The 24,193-nt window shown below is 46.2% G+C and overlaps 1 protein-coding gene across 1 annotated transcript in view; it reads right to left on the bottom strand.

The window, feature by feature from the left end:
• The window catches only part of LOC122942226 (retinol-binding protein 5-like), a 38,203-nt gene extending 31,876 nt beyond the window's left edge, over positions 1–6,327 (bottom strand). Inside the window, exons 1-2 of the mRNA XM_044299728.1 lie at positions 6,255–6,327; positions 3,096–3,274 (exon numbers count right to left, since the gene is read on the bottom strand). Coding sequence (XP_044155663.1) covers positions 3,096–3,274; positions 6,255–6,327 — 252 coding nt within the window. The remainder of the gene's footprint in view (positions 1–3,095; positions 3,275–6,254) is intronic.
• Between the last annotated feature and the right edge of the window lie 17,866 nt (positions 6,328–24,193).

Genomic DNA, 24,193 nt, shown 5'->3' with positions numbered 1-24,193 from the left:
GTGATTTTTTTAGAAATCAAAAAAAAAAACGACTGGATAGGAGATAAATGTCTGACCAGTCACAGGGGTCCCGCGTTTCCCTGTTTGAATGGGGCAGCAGTCGCGTATGTCTGCTGCCACTCCATTCAGCTCTGTTGTGCCATACTTGTCTATCTCCGGGATTCCCATAGAATTGACCTACACAACCAGCACCGCACTCATACGGGGACGTCGTTTTGGTGATTGGTTTGCGGTCCTTGGCGGTGGTGTAGGGGGACTTTGGAGGGATGTTACTATTAGTCTAGGGATAATCACGAATGTTCCTGGTTGTCTAGGATATCACAGGGGATATTAGTATAGTTCCTGTATGTCTAAGGTAATTATTATAAGGGTTTTCCAAGAGTTTAATATTGATGGTCTATCATCTGGACAGCTCATCAGTATCTGATTGGTGGTGGCCGACTCCTGGTCCTCTGACGATCAGCTGCTTGAAGAGGCCCTGGCGCTCACCGAGCCTCTTCCTAGGCCTGTGATGTTGTGTCATCAGTCACATAGACTAGGCACAGCTCTGTGCTATTCAGATAAATGGGCATGAGCTGCAATATCAAGAACAGCCATTGTCCAATAGATGGCGTTGTACTGGGTAAGCTGTGAGGAGGCTTGAGCACCCAGTGGAGGGCCCCTGCTTCTTCAAACAGCTGATCAGATGGGGTGCTGGAGGTAGGACCCCACTAATCAGATGTTGATGGACCCCACTAAAAAGATCCTGAGGATAGGTCATTAGTATTAAACACTTGGAAAACCTCTTTCATGCTTCTGGTAGTCTAGTGTATGAGAGTAGTTATTAATAATGTACCTGGTGATTTACGGTATTATAGGAGACATTAGTAATGTACCTGGTGGTCTACGGTGTTATAGGGGTTATTAATAAGGTTCCTGGGAGTCTAGGGTGTCATGGGGACCTTAATATTCTTTCTAGCTGTCTAGGGTGTCATAGGAGTTATAAATAATATTCTTGGATGCGTAGAGTATTGTAGAGTTTATTAGTAATATTCCTGGTTCTGCAGTGTATCATAGGGATGTTAATATTATTCCTGGTTGTCTAGGGTATCATAAGGTTTAGTAGTAATGTTCCTGGTGGTCTAGGGTATGATAGGGGTCATCAGTAATATTCCTGGTTGTTTGGAGTATCATATGGGTTATTAGTAATGTCCCTGGTCGTCTAGGGTATGATAGGGGTCATTAGTAATATTCCTGGTCGTCTAGGGTATGATAGGGGTCATTAGTAATATTCTTGGTTATTTGGGGTATCATATGGGTTATTAGTAATGTTCCTGGTCGTCTAGGGTATGATAGGGGTCATTAGTAATATTCCTGGTCGTCTAGGGTATGATAGGGGTCATTAGTAATATTCCTGGTCATCTAGGGTATGATAGGGGTCATTAGTAATATTCCTGGTCATCTAGGGTATGATAGGGGTCATTAGTATTATTCCTGGTCATCTAGGGTATGATAGGGGTCATTAGTAATATTCCTGGTCATCTAGGGTATGATAGGGGTCATTAGTAATATTCCTGGTCATCTAGGGTATGATAGGGGTCATTAGTAATATTCCTGGTCATCTAGGGATAGGGGTCATTAGTAATATTCTTGGTTGTTTGGGGTATCATATGGGTTATTAGTAATGTTCCTGGTCGTCTAGGGTATGATAGGGGTCATTAGTAATATTCCTGGTCGTCTAGGGTATGATAGGGGTCATTGGTAATATTCCTGGTCATCTAGGGTATGATAGGGGTCATTAGTAATATTCCTGGTCATCTAGGGTATGATAGGGGTCATTAGTAATATTCCTGGTCATCTAGGGTATGATAGGGGTCATTAGTAATATTCCTGGTCGTCTAGGGTATGATAGGGGTCATCAGTAATATTCCTGGTTGTCTAAGGGTCATTAGTAATATTCCTGGTCGTCTAGGGTATGATAGGGGTCATTAGTAATATTCCTGGTCATCTAGGGTATGATAGGGGTCATTAGTAATATTCCTGGTCGTCTAGGGTATGATAGGGGTCATTAGTAATATTCCTGGTCATCTCGGGTATGATAGGGGTCATTAGTAATATTCCTGATCGTCTAGGGTATGATAGGGGTCATTAGTAATATTCTTGGTTGTTTGGGGTATCATATGGGTTATTAGTAATGTTCCTGGTCGTCTAGGGTATGATAGGGGTCATCAGTAATATTCCTGGTCATCTAGGGTATGATAGGGGTCATTAGTAATATTCCCGGTCGTCTAGAGTATGATAGGGGTCATTAGTAATATTCCTGGTCATCTAGGGTATGATAGGGGTCATTAGTAATATTCCTAGTTGTCTAGGGTATCATTAGAGTTAATAATGTCCCTGGCTGTCTAGGGTGACATACTGTATGGGTTAAATGGAACTGTGTCAGAACCATTGGGTGGGGGATCAGATGGTTAGTATGGCTTAATTTTTATTTTTAAGCCCCTGTGAGCCATAAATGTAAAAAATAATAATACTGCTTGTGATTGGTAATATACCTGGGGGCCTAGGATAGTTGTTATTTATAAGGCTATCCTTGTAGGTCTATAGTAATAAAGAGGCTAATGGTAACATCCCTAGTAGTCTTGGGGGGTGATGGGTAATGGTAAAATTGCTGGAAACTTGGTGGCGAAGAGATTCTCAGTAATATTTCTGGTGGTCTCTGGTGGTGAGGTGGTCAGTGGTATCTTCCGCAGTGATCTACGGTAGTAAAGAGGTGAGCAGCAGCATCCCTTCTGTTCAAGGAGGGTGCTGGTTAATAATATTGTTCCTGGGGACTATGTTACTGAAAAGATTACTGGTAGCATCCTTGGTGGTCAGTGTGCAGGAAGGTGAAGACTGAAGAGCTGAAAGAAAAGAAAATGGAATGTTTTTCTATTCCATTGTCAACTTGCTACTGGAATTTAGTCCTCAGGGGCCCTAGGGATTGGCAGTCCTATGCAAATGCCAGGTTTGCTCCAAAATTAAAATGATTTGAGCTAAATGTGGTCTTGATTATTTCTCAGATTCAGATTTCTAGCATGGTGCTCCCCATTCATTAATTTCCATAACATGTATACCTTGCAGATTCGTCCATCTATGGGACCTAGGTCTTCTTTAAATTCTTCCCCCAAGGTGAAATCCATTATGTAGTTCCGGAAGGTGCTGATCGTTCGGATAATTATATGGTTACCCTCCACTTTAAACTCTTTCTCTGGCCGCAGAAGTACGACAATCTTCCGCAGAGCGATGTTTAAATCTACAAGCAGAAAGATGTTGTGAAAAGTACAGAGCGGTATTATATGATTATTCATAAAGCAGAAAATATGGCTGCCGAATTATCAAGTCTCCACAAATATGGCCTGATAATTAAAGCATCGCATTATGAGACCATCCAGCCATTAAATTATATCATATCACATCTCTTCTCACCACATATCAAACCCAAGAGCATTGTCACCGCATCACATTACACCCAACATCATTGTCACCGCATCACATTATACCCAACATCATTGTCAACGCATCACATTACACCAAACATCATTGTCATCGCATCACATTACACCCAACATCATTGTCACCGGATCACATTACACCCAACAGCATTGTCACCCCATTACATTACACCCGACAGCATTGTCACCCCAGCACATTACACCCAACATCATTGTCATCGCATCACATTATACCCAACAGCATTGTCACCCCATTACATTACACCCGACAGCATTGTCACCCCAGCACATTACACCCCACAGCATCGTCACACCATCACATTACACCTAACAGCATTGTGACCCGATCACATTACAACCAACATAATTGTCATCCAACATATTATACCCCACAACATTGTCACCTCAGCACATTACACCCAACATCATTGTCACCCCATCACATTACACCCAGCAATGTACCCAATCAGTGCCCATTACAACCAACATAATTGTCACCTCATTACTTTACACCCAACAGCATTGTCACCCCAGCACATTACACCCAACAGCATCGTCACCCCAGCACATTACACCCCACAGCATTGTCAGCCCAGCACATTACACCCCATAGCATTGTCAGCCCAGCACATTACACCCCACAGCATTGTCACCTCATCACATCACACCCAACAGCATTGTCACCCCAGCACATTACACCCAACAGCATTGTCATCCCATCACATTACACCCAACAGTACTGTCACTCCATCACTTTACACCCAACAGCATTGTCACCCCATCACATTACACCCAACAGCATTGTCACCCCATCACATTACACCCAACAGCATTGTCACCCAATCACATTACACCCAACAGTATTGTCACCCCAGCACATTACACCCAACTGCATTGTCACCCCATCACATTACACCCAACAGTACTGTCACCTAATCACATTACACCCAACAGTACTGTCACTCCATCACATTACACCCCACAGCATTGTCACCCCATCACATTACACCTAACATCATTGTCAACCCATCACATGATACCCAACAGCATTGTCACCCCATCACATTACACCCAACAGCATTGTCACCCCATTACATTACACCCGACAGCATTGTCACCCCATCACATTACACCCGACAGCATTGTCACCCCATCACATTACACCCAACAGCATTGTCACCCCATCACATTACACCCAACAGCATTGTCACCCCATCACATTACACCCGACAGCATTGTCACCCCATCACATTACACCTAACATCATTGTCACCCCATCACATGATACCCAACAGCATTGTCACCCCATCACATTACACACAACAGCATTGTCACCCCATCACATTACACCCGACAGCATTGTCACCCCATCACATTACACCCGACAGCATTGTCACCCCATCACATTACACCCAACAGCATTGTGACCCGATCACATTACAACCACCATCATTGTCATCCATCACATTATACCCCACAACATTGTCACCCCAGCACATTACACACGACAGCATTGTCACCCCATCACATTACACCCGACAGCATTGTCACCCCATCACATTACACCCGACAGCATTGTCAACCCATCACATTACACCCGACAGCATTGTCACCCCATCACATTACACCCAACAGCATTGTGACCCGATCACATTACAACCAACATCATTGTCATCCATCACATTATACCCCACAACATTGTCACCCTATCACATTACACCCAGCAATGTACCCAATCAGTGCCCATTACAACAAACATAATTGTCTGCTCATTACTTTACACACAACAGCATTGTCACCCCAGCACATTACACCCCACAGCATCGTCACCCCAGCACATTACACCCAACAGCATTGTCAGCCCAGCACATTACACCCCACAGCATTGTCACCCAATCACATCACACCCAACAGCATTGTCACCCCAGCACATTACACCCAACAGCATTGTCACCCCAGCACATTACACCCCACAGCATCGTCACCCCAGCACATTACACCCAACAGCATTGTCAGCCCAGCACATTACACCCCACAGCATTGTCACCCAATCACATCACACCCAACAGCATTGTCAACCCAGCACATTACACCCAACAGCATTGTCACCCCAGCACATTACACCCAACAGCATTGTCACCCCAGCACATTACACCCTACAGCATCGTCACCCCAGCACATTACACCCCACAGCATTGTCACCCCCATTACATTACACCCTGCATCATTGTTACCCCAGCACATTACACCCAACATCATTGTCACCCAATCACATTACACCCAACAGCATTGTCACAAAATCACATTACACCCAACAGTACTGTCACTCCATCACTTTACACCCAACAGCATTGCCATCCATCATATTATACACCTAATATAATTGTCTCTACACCACATCACATCCAACATCATTGTCAGTCCATCCCTTTACACCCAACATCATTGTCACCCATTACACTCAACAAAGGTGCCACCCCGATCACATTATATCCAACATCATTCTCGCCCCATCATATTATAGCTCACACCGTTGTCTCATATGAAGAAACATTGTCGCCGATCACATTACACCCAGCAATGCACCCAATCAGTGCCCCCGACAACACTGTAGGCCCACTTATCATTTACACCCTTTAAATTTTGTCAGTCCCACTCTCATAGTCTGTTTGCAAAATAATGAAACCCCATCATCACATTATATTACAGTCTGAGGGTGCTATCATTTCCCTTGCGCCCTCATGCAGCTTTTCCATCCTACACTTAGCGATGATTTCTTACTTAAAGCTTTGAGATATCCCTCCAGGTTTTCCTGTGATACCAGCTCGTACTTTCCATTGAGCGCTGCGGCCATGCTGGAGCCCTGTCCTGCGGTATTATACGGTTATTTCTACCTCATGTTATGGGTCAGGACGTGTCCCTGTCTCCTCTGTATCTGCTGCCTTCCTCTCAGTAAATCACTTTCTTTTCTCTGTATCTTTGCTTCTTCTGCCAGATCTGCCTGCCTTTAATGTGCAGTCTAATCCCCATTATATCTCAGCCAGGCCCACAAAGTCATATAATCCCAGATTATACCAACAGCAAACACATGTCTGGGAACTGATGGTTATTGCACCTTCACAGGGATTTACACAGTGTCATCTGTATTGGGGAGGGGTGCATTAAAAGAGACTCAGCCTCCCTTATAGAAATTGGCTATGGGGGCTACAGGTGTATCAATCCCACATGGGCACAGTGCCCATAAGGGTCATCTGCTACTTAAGAGGCTGTGTGCTATACGGGGTTTGTTTCTTGTCAGGAGACCCATTGTTTTGCACAGGAGCTGTGTACACAAAACGGGAGATTTGCAATCAAGAATATAACAAAAGTTAATTTTATTGTATTTTTAGGTGCATTGGTAGCAGACGGGTTCACATCCTTCTAAAAGGATTGTATGGTGGAGATATTTTGGTGCAGTTCCATCCCACCCGTCATGATCAATCATCAGCATGGTCGATGCCTCCTACATGCACCTGCTGCAGAGACTATGCTTCCTTCTCTTCATGTCACCTACTTCTGTATTTTGGATAGGATCTGGGAATGTCTCCAGCCCCGAGACTTCATGAAGGCTGCACTGTACGTCTCCTTACATAAATGATAAGATCTGTGTTACTACTGGATGTCATTATACGGATCAGGTCGGCTTAGTGACATTATCCTGGTGTCATGTCTGCTCATCACATGTTTAAGGGTTCACAGAGGTCACCCGTGTTCAGAGCTGACGAGGCATGTCTACTACACTATGGAGCATCCAGTGCAAACTGAGCAGAGAGCCTCCTCTAAATCATCACCGGGGACATACAGTACAGACCAAAAGTTTGGACACACCTTCTCATTCAAAGAGTTTTCTTTATTTTCATGACTATGAAAATTGTAGATTCACACTGAAGGCATCAAAACTATGAATTAACACATGTGGAATTATATACATAACAAAAAAGTGTGAAACAACTGAAAATATGTCATATTCTAGGTTCTTCAAAGTAGCCACCTTTTGCTTTGATTACTGCTTTGCACACTCTTGGCATTCTCTTGATGAGCTTCAAGAGGTAGTCACCTGAAATGGTCTTCCAACAGTCTTGAAGGAGTTCCCAGAGATGCTTAGCACTTGTTGGCCCTTTTGCCTTCACTCTGCGGTCCAGCTCACCCCAAACCATCTCGATTGGGTTCAGGTCCGGTGACTGTGGAGGCCAGGTCATCTGGCGCAGCACCCCATCACTCTCCTTCATGGTCAAATAGCCCTTACACAGCCTGGAGGTGTGTTTGGGGTCATTGTCCTGTTGAAAAATAAATGATGGTCCAACTAAACGCAAACCGGATGGAATAGCATGCCGCTGCAAGATGCTGTGGTAGCCATGCTGGTTCAGTATGCCTTCAATTTTGAATAAATCCCCAACAGTGTCACCAGCAAAGCACCCCCACACCATCACACCTCCTCCTCCATGCTTCACGGTGGGAACCAGGCATGTAGAGTCCATCCGTTCACCTTTTCTGCGTCGCACAAAGACACGGTGGTTGGAACCAAAGATCTCAAATTTGGACTCATCAGACCAAAGCACAGATTTCCACTGGTCTAATGTCCATTCCTTGTGTTCTTTAGCCCAAACAAGTCTCCTCTGCTTGTTGCCTGTCCTTAGCAGTGGTTTCCTAGCAGATATTCTACCATGAAGGCCTGATTCACACAGTCTCCTCTTAACAGTTGTTCTAGAGATGTGTCTGCTGCTAGAACTCTGTGTGGCATTGACCTGGTCTCTAATCTGAGCTGCTGTTAACCTGCGATTTCTGAGGCTGGTGACTCGGATGAACTTATCCTCCGCAGCAGAGGTGACTCTTGGTCTTCCTTTCCTGGGGCGGTCCGCATGTGAGCCAGTTTCTTTGTAGCGCTTGATGGTTTTTGTGACTGCACTTGGGGACACTTTCAAAGTTTTCCCAATTTTTCAGACTGACTGACCTTCATTTCTTAAAGTAATGATGGCCACTCGTTTTTCTTTACTTAGCTGCTTTTTTCTTGCCATAATACAAATTCTAACAGTCTATTCAGTAGGACTATCAGCTGTGTATCCACCTGACTTCTCCACAACGCAACTGATGGTCCCAACCCCATTTATAAGGCAAGAAATCCCACTTATTAAACCTGACAGGGCACACCTGTGAAGTGAAGACCATTTCAGGTGACTACCTCTTGAATCTCATCAAGAGAATGCCAAGAGTGTGCAAAGCAGTAATCAAAGCAAAAGGTGGCTACTTTGAAGAACCTAGAATATGACATATTTTCAGTTGTTTCACACTTTTTTGTTATGTATATAATTTCACACGTGTTAATTCATAGTTTTGATGCCTTCGGTGTGAATCTACAATTTTCATGAAAATAAAGAAAACTCTTTGAATGAGAAGGTGTCCAAACTTTTGGTCTGTACTGTATATACAGGAGATGCCCAGGTTATACCAGCATGGTCCATATCACTATATACAGGAAGATGTATAACTCATACCAGCTGTACAGATATAATTATATACAGGAGATACCCAGGTTATACCAGCTGTACATATATAATTATATACAGGAGATGCCCAGGTTATACCAGCGTGGTCGATATCACTATATACAAGAAGATGTATAACTTATACCAGCTGTAGATATATAATTATATACAGGAGATGCCCAGGTTATATCAGCATGGTCCATATCACTATATACAGGAAGATGTATAACTCATACCAGCTGTACAGATATAATTCTATACAGGAGATACCCAGGTTATACCAGCTGTACATATATAATTATATACAGGAGATGCCCAGGTTATACCAGCATGGTCCATATCACTATATACAGGAAGATGTATAACTTATACCAGCTGTACATATATAATTATATACAGGAGATGCCCAGGTTATACCAGCATGGTCCATATCACTATATACAGGAGATGTATAACTTATACCAGCTGTACATATATAATTATATACAGGAGATACCCAGGTTATACCAGCATGCTCCATATCACTATATACAAGACGATGTATAACTTATACCAGCTGTACAGATATAATTATATACAGGAGATGCCCAGGTTATACCAGCGTGGTCCATATCACTATATACAAGAAGATGTATAACTTATACCAGCTGTAGATATATAATTATATACAGGAGATGCCCAGGTTATATCAGCATGGTCCATATCACTATATACAGGAAGATGTATAACTTATACCGGCTGTACAGATATAATTCTATACAGGAGATACCCAGGTTATACCAGCTGTACATATATAATTATATACAGGAGATACCCAGGTTATACCAGCATGGTCCATATCACTATATACAGGAAGATGTATAACTTATACCAGCTGTACAAATATAATTATATACAGGAGATGCCCAGGTTATACCAGCATGGTCCATATCACTATATACAGGAGATGTATAACTTATACCAGCTGTACATATATAATTATATACAGGAGATACCCAGGTTATACCAGCATGGTCCATATCACTATATACAAGACGATGTATAACTTTTACCAGCTGTACAGATATAATTATATACAGGAGATGCCCAGGTTATACCAGCGTGGTCCATATCACTATATACAAGAAGATGTATAACTTATACCAGCTGTAGATATATAATTATATACAGGAGATGCCCAGGTTATACCAGCATGGTCCATATAACTATATACAAGAAGATATATAACTGATACCAGCTGTACATATATAATTATATACAGGAGATGCCCAGGTTATACCAGCATGCTTCATATCACTATATACAAGAAGATGTATAACTTATACCAGCTGTACAGATATAATTATATACAGGAGATGCCCAGGTTATACCAGCATGCTCCATATCACTATATACAAGAAGATGTATAACTTATACCAGCTGTACAGATATAATTATATACAGGAGATGCCCAGGTTATACCAGCATGGTCCATATCACTATATACAAGAAGATGTATAACTTATACCAGCTGTACAGATATAATTATATACAGGAGATGCCCAGGTTATACCAGCATGGTCCATATCACTATATACAAGAAGATGTATAACTTATACCAGCTGTACATGTAGTAAAAGGCTGACATGTCAGCCTGCATTTGTGGGAGGGGCGTAGGCTCGCTTAAAAGGGAGCACGCCCCCTCCTTCACTTGCGTGCGTTCGGTGCTTTTCCCGCCCTGAAGCGTCACGCCCCTTGCTGCCGCGCTGCTCGTTAGGTAAGTGTCTCCCTGCTCCCCCGAGGCTCGCCTGCCCATTCGGCTGTTACGGGTAAGTAATCTGCGTCTCATTTCAGCGCTGCTTTCACAGCCACCCGGAGCCCCCCCCCCCCCCCCGGCTTGCCTGCCCGCCCGCTCCATCACCTCCGCTGTTCCTCCTCGCCTCCGCTTCGGCCCTCGGCCCGGCGGCCGGCGCTGTCTCCACTCCCGGCGCCGGTCACGTGGGTCGCCATACGGGTTCGCGGCTCAGCGTCCTCGTTGCCGCGCAACAAGCCGGCGTCTCTGTCAGCTCCCGCGGGTCTCTCCGCGCTTCCTGTTTGGCCGGGGTCACGTGGGAGCTGGTGGGTGTCGCGCGGCGCGCATTTCTCCCATCAAGGCGCCGGTGCATTCCATGGCCCGGCGCCCTTGGCATGGGGGTCGGAGCCGGCGAGGAAATGAGGCACTCATGCGGCCGCGCCTCCGGTCCCCGGCTGTTCTCACGCCGGGGGCGGCGTTCCGGCCAGGCAGGCCCGGGGGTGGGCAGGCTGATTCTCCAGGCGGAGGCTTCGTTGCCTCGGCACCCTGCCCCGCGGCTGCTTGAAGCGCCCCCTCCTGGCTGGCAGGCGTCATTTCTAAAAAAAAAAAAAAAAAATTTTTCAAATAGATTTAAAGGAGGCTTGTTGTTGGTAATTGGGTGGACGCGTGCAGGTCCACGGTTCTCCCCCTCACGGCTTCTAATTCTTTCCCACACCACAGGTGCCACGCTTTTTCGGTGCGCATTAACCCCTTTTTGCTCTCACTCGATCCAGTCCGAGCCGTCCGTCGCTCTGTCACTTCACGTTCCACGGAGTTTTGGTAAAATACCGTTATTTTGTTGGTTTCCATAATCTGTTGCCGGTTACGCTTCAGGCTTACGTTGTTATTCATAAATCTGCGGCCTGGTACGCTTCAGGCTTACGTTTTTCTTCCAGGTTGGGTGCCGTCCCGGTACAAAAACAAAAAAAAAATGTGTATTTGTTATCTGTTGCCTGTTACGCTTCAGGCTTACGGTTGTTTTTTCATAATCTGCGGCCTGTTACGCTTCAGGCTTACGTTTTGCTTCCAGGTTGAGGTGCCGTCCCGGTACAAAAAAAAAAAAAAAAAAATTTGTGTATTTATTATCTGTTGCCTGTTACGCTTCAGGCTTACGGTTGTGTTTTCATAATTTGCGGCCTGTTACGCTTCAGGCTTACGTTTTTTCTTCCAGGTTGGGGGCCGTTCTCGGTTCAAAAATAAAATAAAAATGTGTATTTGTTATCTGTTGCCTGTTACGTTTCAGGCTTACGGTTGTTTTTCATAAACTGCGGCCTGTTACGCTTCAGGCTTACGTTTTCCTTTCCAGGTGGGCTATCTGTCTCGTTTCAGGGTTAAGATAACTTGTTATCCGTTACCTGTCACGCTGCAGGTTATGTTTTACATTTATCATCATCATCTACTACCTGTTACATTCAGGCACAGGTACCAAAACCCCGCGATTGCTATCTCGCTCTCGGGTCAGGCTCTCATGGCTAACGTACCATGACTGTCATCTGTCTTGTGCCCGTTCTGCACCAGGCTTACGTTCATGTTTTGTTTTTGGCAAACTGTTGCGTTTCAGCATTGCTTCGTTATTTACCAATTCTGTCGCTTTTACGTTTCAGACTCGTTCCAATTGTCTCGTCGGTACTAATCCAGGTTTGATGTTTTAAAAAAAAAAAAAAAAAAAAGAATTTATAACAAAAGGGGTTAATTTCACGGCCTGGTAGCTGGTACGCCACTGCACACCTTAGTCGGGCAGGGTCCCCCACGGTAACGCCGTTTGTAGTACTAGGCACTAGCCACCTTAAACTCCTCATCCACCAGTCACGCCTCGGGTGTCGCCTGTCAGTACGGGGCCTCCAGCTCAGCTCCTTGTTCCTTTTGTTTTGGTTGTCACCCCACAGCTGCAGCATGTCGCATATCTCCAACATCGAGGAGGCCTCATCCATCCCCGAGACGCCCGCATCCGAGCAGCCCAGCTCCTCATCTCTAAGGAGTTGGACTATTGCAAAATTGATCGCAGAGTTGAACAGAAGAGGGATTCAACACCCGGCTTCCGCCCGAAAAGCCGAATTATATAGGCTGCTCATGGCAGAACCGGCTGCCCCGGACTTGGAGCAAGTCTCTATGTCCACATTGCAGGTGTCATTGACGCAGCTGCACGCCATGATGAACACTATTGCCTCCTCAGTCTCGGACGTGCAGTCCAGGCTCCTGGCTGTCGAGTCTCATCAGGGGCTGGCATCCGTCCATCCAGGGTCTCCTTTGCCTGTAGCCTCCACTTCCGGGCTCGTTCCCCCAGGTAGGGTCCCTTGCGCTCCCGAGGTAGCTCCGGCATACTTCATCCCCGGCAGCATCAAAAAGGACATTCTAGAGGGCAAGGACGTCAATCTGGCGTCCATCCTAATAGCTACTCATGACACGATAGAGAGCAAGACCATAGCCTGCGGCGACATGTCAATTGTTCTCAAAGCTAGGGATCCCCGCCTCAACAGGAAGCTATCCATCACGGAGTTCGTCCTGGCCTTTAGCTTGTTCAGGGATGTCATCTGTTCTGTCCATCCTGAGAGGCGGGAGGAGTTAGATACTTATCTTTACAGGGTCACGGACTTGGGCCACAGGTACGGGGGGCACGCCTTCTACGATTACCATCGCTCCTTTTCGGCCAAAGCGGCAGCCGCGCTGGTTCAATTCAAGCATATCACGAATTGGGCCGCTATGGACATGGAGCTCTTTTGCCGGCATTTCGCTGGGCTCAGGGCCCCAGCGTGCGCCTCCTGCCAATCAATTGCCCACTCCGCAGAGTGGTGCCCCAACTCAGGTCCCTCCACGTCCCAGGGCAGGTCCCTCCCCGGCAGCTCGGGGGCCCCTCAGCGGTCTGGCCCATCCACAGACAAGCTAGGGCGGCCGATAGTGTTCCTGGGCAACAGCCAGGTATGTAATAACTTTAATCAGAACGCGTGTTATTACAATAAATGCAGGGCCCTTCACGTTTGCGCGGGCTGTTTCAGGGCTCACCCCCAGTTGGCTTGTCCTCAAAGGTCCAGGCCATCCTGACTAAGCAGCGTCAATGTGGTTCTTCTAGCATCCCTGCTACAGAACCATCACAACCCTCAGTTCGTTCAGTTCCTGGTTTCCGGGTTCACAGCAGGGTTCCACACAGGCCTGATAGCTCTCCCTCAAGCTTCTTGGGAAGGGCCCAACCTGCTGTCGGCAACCAGTGATCCTGAGCCGGTGGGTGCGCTGATCAGGTCTGAAGTAGAAAAGGGGTTCCTCATCGGCCCCTTTTCCTTCATACCCTTTGACCTTTGGAGGGTAAACCCCGTGGGCATCGTGTCCAAACAGTTTTCTAATTAAAAACGCTTAATTTACGATTTGTCCGCTCCACATGGCTCCAGCACACCCAGTCTGAATTCTTTGGTGCCCTCCGAGGAGTTTTCAATGAGCTACGCCACCATAGATGAAGCCATTCAGTTGATCCTCAAAGTAGGTCGGGGGGCGTGGTTGGCGAAGGCGGACATCGCCGATGCTTTTAAATTACTGCCCATTCATCCACAGCTCTGGAGGTTCTACGGCATCCGGTGGGAAGATCAGTTTTTCTTTGCCAATCGCCTAACGTTCGGGTCCAAGAGCAGCCCCTGGCTGTTCGACCAGTTCGCTCAGGCATTGCATTGGATCCTGGTCAACCACTGCGGTTGCCCTCTGGTCATCCATTACTTGGATGACTTTCTGTTAATTGAAAGCCCAGACTGCCGGCCAAGCAAGCTCCAGGCGCTGCTTCAGCTGTTCGACCAACTCAACGTTCCGGTGGCATCCTCCAAAACAGAAGGCCCGGCGACGGTAATCACTTTCCTGGGCATAATCCTGGATACAGGGAGGATGGAAGCTAGGTTGCCAGCCGTAAAGTTGGAAAAAATCAGGGAAGCCATTGCCAGGTCAGCGGGTAGCAGGACTTGCACCAAGGTAGAGTTGCAGTCCCTGCTCGGCATGCTCAATTTCGCCACCAGAGTCATGCCCCAGGGCAGGGCCTTCATGTCCAGACTCCTGCAGCTACTCCCTTCTGCCCCCGAGCAAGACAGCCTCGTCACCTTGGACACCCAAGCCTTGGCCGACCTGGCCATGTGGCAGGACTTCATGGCCTCATGGAATGGGGTCTCCTTGTTCATACCTCAGCCGGGCCCAGCTTCCACATTGGTTTTTCGGACGCCGCCGCCTCTAGAGGTTTCGCGGCTATCTGTGGAAACCAATGGTTCGCGGGTGCCTGGCCAGCAGAGGTGTCATCCGCTAGAGCCGCATTGAAATCTTCCCCCTTGCTGGAAGTGTACCCGATTGTAGCAGCGGCCCAGGTTTGGGGCAGTACGTGGGCCAACTCTTCAGTAGTGTTTGTAACCGACAGTCAGGCAGTGGTGGACATAGTCACCAGGGGCAGATCCCAGTCTCCCCAGATCATGTCCTTCGTCCGCAGGTTAGTCTGGCTTTCATTGGAACATAACTTCCATGTGGCTTGCAGACACATTCAAGGAGTGCATAATGTGGCCGCGGACGCCTTGTCACGCTTTAATTTCGACACTTTCTTTCAGGTCATGCCGGAGGCAGACCGGGTGGGGCTATCTCCTCCGATGTACCAAAACCTGGTGATGGATTAAACTTTCTCATTGATTCAGCTAAATCTCTGATGCAGGAGTCTTTATCTCGTAACACCGCCAGAAACTACAGGACCGCGTTGAACACCTTCAACAGGTTCACGGGTCTGCATCCGAGACGAGACACCGATATGACCACGTACATCACAGCTTTCATTGCCTACTGTCACCAGGATCTCAAGCTATCCTTCAACACCATCAAATTGTACTTATCCGGGGTCCAACATTTCGCCATGTTAGAAGACCCCGAAAGCAGGTCGGTTTTCCTTTCCCAGGCAGTCAGGGCAACCCTCAGGGGCGTTCAGAAAAACAACCTCGTGACCATCCCGTCCAGGCAGCCGGTGTCAGGGGATTTGTTCAGAAGGCTTTCCTCCTCCCTAGACGCCTTTCCTTTTGGGCTCCTTTCCAGCACAGTCATCAAGGCAGCAATGTACCTCGGTTTTTACGGGTTCTTAAGACCCGGTGAATTCACCCGTAGTTCAGCCAGGGCCAAGGGTTTAACCAGGGGTCAGCTGGCCTGGCATGACGACCATTTCTCCTTGTACCTCCTCACCTCCAAAACCATGCAGGTAGGTCCACCGGTGGAGGTACGCTTCTACCAATCGGCCAACGCTTGGTGCCCGGTCCAGGTGCTGGGGAGTCTGCTAGCAGCCTTGGGAGACGCGGGCCCGGACAGCCCGTTGCTCCCGTTCAAGGCCTTGCCCCTCACGACCTCCCAGTTCGTCTCGCACGTGCGCACTCTGGCTTCGGGTTTGGGTTTCGACCCAAAGGCCATTTCAGGGCACTCCTTCCGTATTGGGGCAGCATCCGCGGCTTCCAAGCATAACGTGCCCGGCCACGTCATCCGGAGAATGGGCCGCTGGCGCTCCTCTTGCTTCACTCGCTACATACCGAACCCCCAAGCTGAGATTTCACGGGCTTTTCACAGTTTGGTACTGTAATTGGTCATCACAATAAAGGTCTCCCTCCTACTCAGGTGTGGTTTTTGCCCCCTTTTAGGTCTACCCTCGGCATGGCTAAGGGCACACCTCCAGCCATTTTAGTCAGGTAACAGGTTCCTCTCTGACAGGTTCCCGGTTCGTCATAGCACTGGCTCTCGGCTGTAGCCTCGACCACAAGTTGTAAAAGGCTGACATGTCAGCCTGCATTTGTGGGAGGGGCGTAGGCTCGCTTAAAAGGGAGCACGCCCCCTCCTTCACTTGCGTGCGTTTTCGGTGCCCCACCCTCCCTCTCCTTTTCTCTCCTTGTTCATCAGGGTATGCCCCCTTTTAGGTCTACCCTCGGCATGGCTAAGGGCACACCTCCAGCCATTTTAGTCAGGTAACAGGTTCCTCTCTGACAGGTTCCCGGTTCGTCATAGCTCTGGCTCTCGGCTGTAGCCTCGACCACAAATATAATTATATACAGGAGATGCCCAGGTTATACCAGCATGGTCCGTATCACTATATACAAGAATATGTATAACTTATACCAGCTGTACATATATAACTATATACAGGAGATACCCAGGTTATACCAGCGTGGTCCATATCACTATATACAAGAAGATGTATAACTTATACCAGCTGTACATATATAATTATATACAGGAGATGCCCAGGTTATACCAGCATGGTCCATATCACTATATACAAGAAGATGTATAACTTATACCAGCTGTACATATATAATTATATACAGGAGATGCCCAGGTTATACCAGCATGCTCCATATCACTTATATACAAGAAGATGTATAACTTATACCAGCTGTACATATATAATTATATACAGGAGATGCCCAGGTTATACCAGCATGGTCCATATCACTATATACAGGAGATGCCCAGGTTATACCAGCTGTACATATATAATTATATACAGGAGAAGCACTTGAGATATCGGCCGGTGACGGCTCTCGCAGCTTTATATCTACTCCCCTATTTTGTAGAGATTGCCGGACCATTGTACAAAGCAAGTGCGAGGGAAGTCAGACCTACTCCATTCTGTTCCTCTCTTTTCACAGTGGGCTCACCCCCTCTTTAATGCTTATACATAATTATTTTCATGCTGATGCATTGTTTTTCATCATATCTAGAATGTTCTAAATACAAGGCCAAATGTCCTGTGTTCACTCCTGCAAGAAACGTATAATAATAAGAATTGTAATAATTTCACTCTTTTTTGGCCTAAAGCCATTATGATATGCTGTTGGTATATATACGCGCATGCTGAAATTAAACTGAAGGTCATTCTATGGAGCACACACCTCCCTGTGTCTCTGTGATGATTTCTTTCTTGAGCCGCTCGACTTAAAGGGAACCTGTCACCTGGATTTTGTGTATAGAGCTGAGGACATGGGCTGCTAGATGGCCGCTAGCACATCCGCAACACCCAGACCCCATAGCTCTGTGTGCTTTTATTGTGTAAAAATAACCGATTTGATACATATGCAAATTAACCTGAGATGAGTCCTGTCCCTGACTCATCTCACCTACAGGACTCATCTCAGGTTAATTTGCATATGTTTCAAATCTTTTTTTTTTTTTTTTTACACAATAAAAGCACACAGAGCTATGGGGACTGGGTATTGCGGATGTGCTGGCGACCATCTAGCAACCCATGTACTCAGCTCTATGCACAAAATCCCGGTGACAGGTTCCCTTTAACCCTTAATTTGACCCCATCATCACATCGGTAGAGCTGATTTTGCTCACACAAGCACATTTCACTTTATGTGTCCCCCCTATCTCCTCAGATTGTAGGTAGTGATGAGCGAAGCGAGTACAGCATCTCGTAAAGCGTCTCCGTACTGCATTAAAATGTGCGGCCTCCGACGAGGCGAAGTCAATTATTCCCAAAGTCTCGGTGAATAACTTTGATATTAGATTATTTAACTGAAAAAAAAAAATAACATTTTAAAACTTTTGATTCCGAATACCTCGGTATCGAAGCCGGGTTCAGATCCAAGTTTTAAAATGTTTTTTTTTCAGTTTAAAAATCTAATATCGAAGTTATTACTTCGTGAGTAACTGACTTCGCCTCGTCGGAGGCCACACATTTTAATGCTGTACGGAAACAGATCTCCGTACAGAATTAAACCAGAGTTTTGAGCGAAGCGACTTCGGATGTAGGATCTAAAGCTCGCTTCACTCATCACTAATTGTAAGCTCTTGCGAGCAGGGCCCTCATCGAGATGACATGTTTATTACCTCGACATAGTCATAGTTGCATCCATCTGACGGCTCTAAGTCAAACCCCCAAGAACTTTAGTGAAGTGTGAAACCCTTGGTTGACGGTGATATTCCAGGTGTTGTGCTGGTTGTTGGGGTACGTTTTGGGGTAGTTGGGTGATGAGATGAGTCCATGTTGGGGTGTCTTGGCTGTGGAGAAGGCTGCAGTTCCAAAAAGCAGCAACGCCTGTGAGATGGGGAAAGAGCTCTCCTTGTCTGAACACTGTGTAGATTAAATTAAATGATCTGGACTGACATTCTACTGTTTGGCCACAAGATTGCGCTGTTTCCTCAACACAGCTACAGACTGCTAATATTTCCATATTCATGAGAGGTGGAGTTTCAGAGCCTGCAGAAGAAAGGGAGCAGCCATCTTAGAGGGAGCAGAGACTGAGGAACTGTGTGAGCAGAGGATCCGACGGCATCCAGGTGTGGGAGCATCCCTTAGTGACCAGAGCTGCAGCTAAGTGAAGCAGATCGTGTCCAAGACCCTGATCCTGACCAGAGGAACGAGGATTGCTTCCAGGAACGCTGATGAGAGCTGATGAACAAAACGACATACACTGCAGGACCGCATGCTTGTTGGAGAGGCAGACCTGGGTCGGTAAGATTGTGCACGCACCTCATCGCAGTGTTGGCGTCAGGCCACAAGTGTTACTACTGTTTATTGCAAGGACTCCATATCTTAAAGGGACATTTCAACTTGGAGAGGTGATAATTTCCCCCAAACTCAAGCCAGTCTGGCGTTTTGCTCAGAAGGAATACTCAGGCACGTGCTACAGGACCAGTTATGGGAGGGGGAATACTGTAGAGCACTGTAAGATTGTAAGCTGTTGTGCTGCACCGCAGGCTAGCCCGCACCGCGTACCCAAACAATTGTTCTTGTTTTTTTTAGGGTAATAACAGGTAAGGTGTGGCAGTTTAGTTGTGCCCGCCAGTAGGTAAATTACCGCATTTTCCCCCTGCATCGGAGGGCGCCATATTGTGCGGCACAATGGTCTCAGCCTTCGGGCTGGGTGTATGTAAATTTATTGTACAGCATTTGTGGTTGTGTTCATTACCACGTTTAAGTAAAATTCTATTTTTGCCAAAAGCTGGTGGTGGAGTTGCTTTCCTCGTTCGTGACTTTGCTGTATCCTGGGGAGCCCACCCCGCCACACGGCTTACACACCCACAGCAGCCTGCAGAACTTAGGAACCCACACAGAGATGTACAGTTTGGCAATCTCTGTAGACTATTGCAAAACATTTTTATCAGAATTTAAATTTAGTATTACATCTCATCCTTACACAGGCTGAGCAGTACATCTCATGTCTACACTGGCGGAGCCTTCCATTTACTTCTTACACAGGCAGGTCAATGAATTTTATCCCTACACAGGCAGAGCGTTGCATCTCGTCCAATCAAAGGCAGAGCATTGCATCTCATGTCTATACAAGCAGAGCACTGCATTTTATCCCTACACAGGCAGAGCATTGCACAAAGGCAGAGCATTGCATCTGATCCCTACACAAGCAGAGCTTTACATCTCATAGTAAATACTTACATTATTAGTTTTCTGTCTGTACAAAGTGATTTGCCCAAAAGTGAAAGTTTTCCTGTTTCACATTCGATCAGACAAGAGGGGAGGAGATAATAGGAGCAAAGGAGAAAAAGTTTTGAGGATACATTTTTGGGTTTGATTTTGTGTTGTATCTGCTGCCCCCTGGTGTATGTGATAGGTATAGGTTTTGTTGCATGCAGTCCATTGTGTTTCCATACAGCAGCGTTGCACAATCACATGCAGTCCACAATGTCATTGCGTGTAACCACCAACCGTCCAAGGCGGACACTGCAGCATGGCCCCCAGTTTCTTGGACACTTGGGTCACAGGGAATACTAGAGTTCAGGAAATTGTAGTGAGGTGTTATTTATTTTCCTTGCACCAACATATTCTGCAGCATTATTATCACTTGCTATTCCCAATGGGGCTCACAATCTAAATTCTTATAAGTATGTCTTTGGCGTTTGGGAGGAAAGCAGAGTACACGGAGGAAACTCACGTGAACACGAAGACAAAATACAAGTGACTTTATCAGAAAATTCCAAATTATCATAAAGTTGCCCAGTGTTAATGTGATCCCTATTGGTTCTGCTTGTATGTTATCCAAAGCATTGCAATTGTAATAGTTGCCACTAGATGGCTCTGTAGCACCATAGATTATTGATAAGGGCTGTAAGAAGGAAGTGAGTCAGTGCGTGGCTGAGACCACATGAGAGGCTGAAGCCCCCATCCCGAGGAGAATGAAGAGCTAGGCCACAGGCATGGAGAGGTGTCCCAAGAAAGGGTCTAAGAAAGATGTTAGAGAAGTGAGAGGAACAGCTTTAATTTTAGTCCTGGTGAGACACACCTAGTGAGATGGGAGAAGACATATTTTCGTCCTGTGAGGCATCTAGTTTTGGTAGATTGATGCATCTCAGCTAGGTGTCTATGTCTTAATCACTAAACTCAGTCTCTTTATATAGGTATCACTTGCCTCCCCCCCCCCTCATTATGGGGGCGACAATGGGTACACAAGAGAGCTCCTCCCAGGGTAGAGAGAGTAGGGATTCTGCGCTGTCCGAAGGCAGAGTTAGAAGAAATGATGATTTAATCATGACTTTTATTTAAAACATTTCATCCAGTAACTCAGGAGTGATTCATGTTATTACATTTTATTTTTAGATTTTATAGCAATAAGTCTTAATCCTTACAATAAGATCTGCTACCACTTTCAAAATTGCTGTCAGTGAATGAAACATTCTTGTTTGCATCCAGTAGTTGGGATCCTGTCCAGAGCTAAGGCTTGTGCAGGGCTGCACCGCCAATGAGGCAAGGTGAGGAGATTGCCTGAGGTGGCGCTACGCAGGGACACGTGGGGGTGCTGGAAGGGCCATGGTCAGTGAACACTTCTCGTGTTGAAAAGCTCATCTCTCGCCTACAGTCGAATGCTGCGACGGGGCACAGAAGGGATAATTCCCTGCTCTGCCGTTCCCTCTGGAAGGCTTAAGGCCAAGTGCCCGTAGCCTATCAGAGTCCGGCGCAGGGGCGCAATCATGTGATCATCATTGTGTCACCGGAGTAGGGCGGCATACAGCTCAGGGCACAGACCAGTAGAGGCCTGTGTCCTGCTCCGTGTCCTGACAGCCGCATGGAGGTCAGTATTTGATTTTATTTTTCAGCCACTATGGGGGAAGGGGTTAATATTTATAACTGGAACACATTATAATGGGGGACACTATGGGGGCATTAGTTCTACTGAGGCCGCTAAAAGGGGATATTTTCTGTACTGCCACATGTTATAATGGGGGCATTTTTGTACTGGCACACATTATAAGGTGGTATTATTTCGTACTGGCACATGTTATAAGGTGGTATTATTTCGTACTGGCACATGTTATAAGGTGGTATTATTTCGTACTGGCACATGTTATAAGGGGGGTACTTTTTATACTGGCACATGTTATAAGGGGGCATTTTTTGTACTGAGATACATTTCTAGGGGGAATTTTCTTGTACTGCCACACATTATAGGAAGACATTTTTTGTTCTAGCACACGTTATAAGGGGACATTTTCTTGTACTGGCAGCCAAATTTCGAGTGACCTCTCAGCACATGTCGACGTCTTCTAATTTAGCAAACTAACATTTGGTCCATCTGGACCTATTTACGTCTTTTTATCATGTGCCTTTCCTGTGATTAAAACTTTACTTTTATTAATATGCCTTTAAAATACTATATTACTACACACAAAACTTGTACTAGATAGATTAAAAGTATCAGTGGTGCGGGTAGCTCTAGTTTAGGCCTCATGCACACGACCGTTGTGTGCATCCGCGGCCGTTGTTCTGTTTTCCGTTTTTTTCTGCGGATCCATTGACTTTCAATGGGTCCGTGGAAAAATCGGAAAATGCTCAGTTTGGCATCCGCGTCTGTGATCCGTGTTTCCAGTCTGTGAAAGAAATATGACCTGTCCTATTTTTTTCACGGACAACGGCTCACGGACCCATTCAAGTCAATGGGTCCGTAAAAATAACAGCTGCACACATGATTGTCATCCGCGTCCGTGATCCGTGTCCATTTTTTCCTATCATTTCAAAGGCAAACTTGATTTTTTTTTCATTTTTCATGTCCGTGGATCCTCCAAAACTCAAGGAAGACCCACGGAAGAAAAAACGGACACGGATCACGGAACAACGGAAACCGTTTTTGCGGACCGCAAAAAAAAAGTCTGTGTGCATGAGGCCTTAAGCTGTTGCTTCACAGCTGGTAAATGTCACCTCTATAGATCATGCTCTATGTAGTTATATACCTATTGCTTGTAGTTCCTAAACTACCTATACTTTATCTCCTTTTAGGGAGCTCCCTATCTGCCACTGAGCCTAAAAAACGTAATCACTCATATCCCTGCATCCCGACATGTTTCGCTGGGCATCCAGCGTCTTCAGGGGATCATGCAGGTATGAGTGTTGGGGGTGGGGACCATCTTTTAATAGTTTGTATATTGTGTCATATTTGTCACAACCAATGGGACCTCTTGGCGTCTTCCACGCCTTCCTCATTACCCCTCCTCCTATCATCCGATAGGTTCTCCTTAGTTGAGAACTTTATTGGCCGAGTCTCGCGATGTATAAGCGCCTGCGTGAATCTATCTTATACATCGCGAGACTCGGCCAATAAAGTTCTCAACTAAGGAGAACCTATCGGATGATAGGAGGAGGGGTAATGAGGAAGGCGTGGAAGACGCCAAGTGGTCCCATTGGTTGTGACAAATATGACACAATATACAAACTATTAAAAGATGGTCCCCACCCCCAACACTCATACCTGCATGATCCCCTGAAGACGCTGGATGCCCAGCGAAACATGTCGGGATGCAGGGATATGAGTGATTACGTTTTTTAGGCTCAGTGGCAGATAGGGAGCTCCCTAAAAGGAGATAAAGTATAGGTAGTTTAGGAACTACAAGCAATAGGTATATAACTACATAGAGCATGATCTATAGAGGTGACATTTACCAGCTGTGAAGCAACAGCTTAAGGCCTCATGCACACAGACTTTTTTTTTGCGGTCCGCAAAAACGGTTTCCGTTGTTCCGTGATCCGTGTCCGTTTTTTCTTCCGTGGGTCTTCCTTGAGTTTTGGAGGATCCACGGACATGAAAAATGAAAAAAAAATCAAGTTTGCCTTTGAAATGATAGGAAAAAATGGACACGGATCACGGACGCGGATGACAATCATGTGTGCAGCTGTTATTTTTACGGACCCATTGACTTGAATGGGTCCGTGAGCCGTTGTCCGTGAAAAAAATAGGACAGGTCATATTTCTTTCACAGACTGGAAACACGGATAACAGACGCGGATGCCAAATGGAGCATTTTCCGATTTTTCCACGGACCTATTGAAAGTCAATGGATCCGCGGAAAAAAACGGAAAACAGAACAACGGCCCCGGATGCACACAACGGTCGTGTGCATGAGGCCTAAATTAGAGCTACCCGCACCACTGATAGTATTAATCTATCTAGTACAAG

Source organism: Bufo gargarizans, chromosome 6, assembly GCF_014858855.1.
Source record: "Bufo gargarizans isolate SCDJY-AF-19 chromosome 6, ASM1485885v1, whole genome shotgun sequence".
In the NCBI taxonomy this organism is placed as follows: Eukaryota; Metazoa; Chordata; class Amphibia; order Anura; family Bufonidae; genus Bufo; species Bufo gargarizans.
Note: the sequence above shows the minus strand (reverse complement) of the source record. Positions and strands in the feature narration are given on the sequence as shown.